Source organism: Aptenodytes forsteri, unplaced genomic scaffold (assembly GCF_000699145.1).
Source record: "Aptenodytes forsteri isolate BGI_AS27 unplaced genomic scaffold, ASM69914v1 Scaffold471, whole genome shotgun sequence".
Taxonomy (NCBI): Eukaryota; Metazoa; Chordata; class Aves; order Sphenisciformes; family Spheniscidae; genus Aptenodytes; species Aptenodytes forsteri.
Window position 1 is genome coordinate 1,283,409 of NW_008795862.1, and position 1,841 is coordinate 1,285,249.

Sequence of the window (1,841 nt, forward strand, 5' to 3'; positions counted from 1 at the left end):
GGGGGGAGACTGTGGTACGGGGCAGGGGTACCCATGGAGGACACCGAGGTATGGGGTGGGGTGGGGGGCCGTTCCCATGGAAGACACTGAGGTGTGGGGTGGGGGGGCCATGCCTGTGGAGGATGCCGAGGTATGGGGTAGGGGCCTGTGCCCATGAAGGACACCAAGGTACGGGTTGGAGGGGACCATGCTCCTGGAGGACACCGAGGTACGGGTTGGGGGACCATGCTCCTGGAGGACACCAAGGTACGGGTTGGAGGGGACCATGCTCCTGGAGGACACCGAGGTACGGGTTGGGGGACCATGCTCCTGGAGGACACCGAGGTACGGGTTGGGGGACCATGCTCCTGGAGGACACCGAGGTACGGGTTGGGGGACCATGCTCCTGGAGGACACCGAGGTACGGGTTGGGGGACCATGCTCCTGGAGGACACCAAGGTACGGGTTGGAGGGGACCATGCTCCTGGAGGACACCGAGGTACGGGTTGGGGGACCATGCTCCTGGAGGACACCAAGGTACGGGTTGGAGGGGACCATGCTCCTGGAGGACACCGAGGTACGGGTTGGGGGACCATGCTCCTGGAGGACACCAAGGTACGGGTTGGAGGGGACCATGCTCCTGGAGGACACCGAGGTACGGGTTGGGGGACCATGCTCCTGGAGGACACCGAGGTACGGGGCTCTGAGCCGGGCCGGGCAGGGGGAGCAGCGCACCCCAGGGCCGCCACTGCCCGCTGGCTGCCTTGCAGGTGGAGGTGCGGACGCTGGCCATGCTGCGCGGGCTCCTGCGCCAGCTCCACGCCGCCTGCACCCGCCTGGCCGCCGGCGCCCGGAGTTTACCTAGCAGCGTGCAGGAGACGGTGGGACATGTCCAGCATGGCGTGGAGGGCGTGCAGGCTTCCCTCTCCCGCGCCCACTCCTTCCACGACCTGTCAGGTTTGGTGCTGGCGCAAAGCCGGGAGACGGTGACGTGGGCGCAGTTGAGCATCGACGAGCTGCTGGAGTACGTGGGGCAGCACGCGCCCCTGCCCTGGCTCGTGGGACCCTTCGCCCCCGCCCTGGTGGAGTATCCGGAGGACGTCCCCGTGGAGATGGCCAAATGGGAGGGTTGCATCACCGTGGGGGGGACGCACCGTGTACCCGCTCCCCCGCAGCTCTGCAGCCAGCGCTGAGCCCCGGCACCGCCAAACTGGGGGAGCAGCCACCCGCCTGCAGCAGCAAACCCCATCGCCGCCGGGGACGAGGTGACGATGGACTCGGTGACCCGGCATGGGACCCCTGATGCTGCAGCCAGGGACTCGTTCGGGGAGGGAGAGGACGGTGGCACACAGAGGACGGAGCGTGTGTTGAGCCCATCCTGTCCCATGCAGGGTCCGGGGATCCCCGCGGTGTCCCCGAGCCCGGGGAGCGTCAGGATTTCTTGTCTTAGCAGCTTCAAAGCACATTAAAGAGGAAGAAAACAACTTTTTAGGCCTTAAAATGACTCATAGCCCCTAGTGCCGGCTGCGGCAGAGCCACCACGTCGTGCCAGGCGCGTCGGCGCCGCCTGCCGCCACCACGTCGTGCCAGGCGCGTCGGGGGGCTTGGCAGGGGCGGCAGAGCTGGCGGTGCGGTGTCACCCCGCGGGGAGGGTTTTGCCAACAGGGTGCCGGGGCAGGGGGAGCAGGGCAAGTGCCGGTGGGGTGCTGGGATGGAGGGTGCCGGTGGGATGCCAGGGCGGCTGGACTGTGAACTGCGGCCGTGTGGCACTGAACTTTGTCCCGGTTATCACCGCTGCGGGGCTGGGCCCGGGGTATCCCCAACATTGTGGGTGCAGCGTGGCCACGGTACCCAGCGGGGTG

At 67.7% G+C, this 1,841-nt stretch overlaps 1 protein-coding gene across 1 annotated transcript in view; it reads left to right on the top strand.

Moving 5' to 3' along the window:
* The window catches only part of PLIN4 (perilipin 4), a 10,617-nt gene that overhangs the window by 5,353 nt on the left and 3,423 nt on the right, over positions 1-1,841 (top strand). The window contains exon 4 of the mRNA XM_019473326.1: positions 750-1,107. Coding sequence (XP_019328871.1) covers positions 750-1,107 — 358 coding nt within the window. The remainder of the gene's footprint in view (positions 1-749; positions 1,108-1,841) is intronic.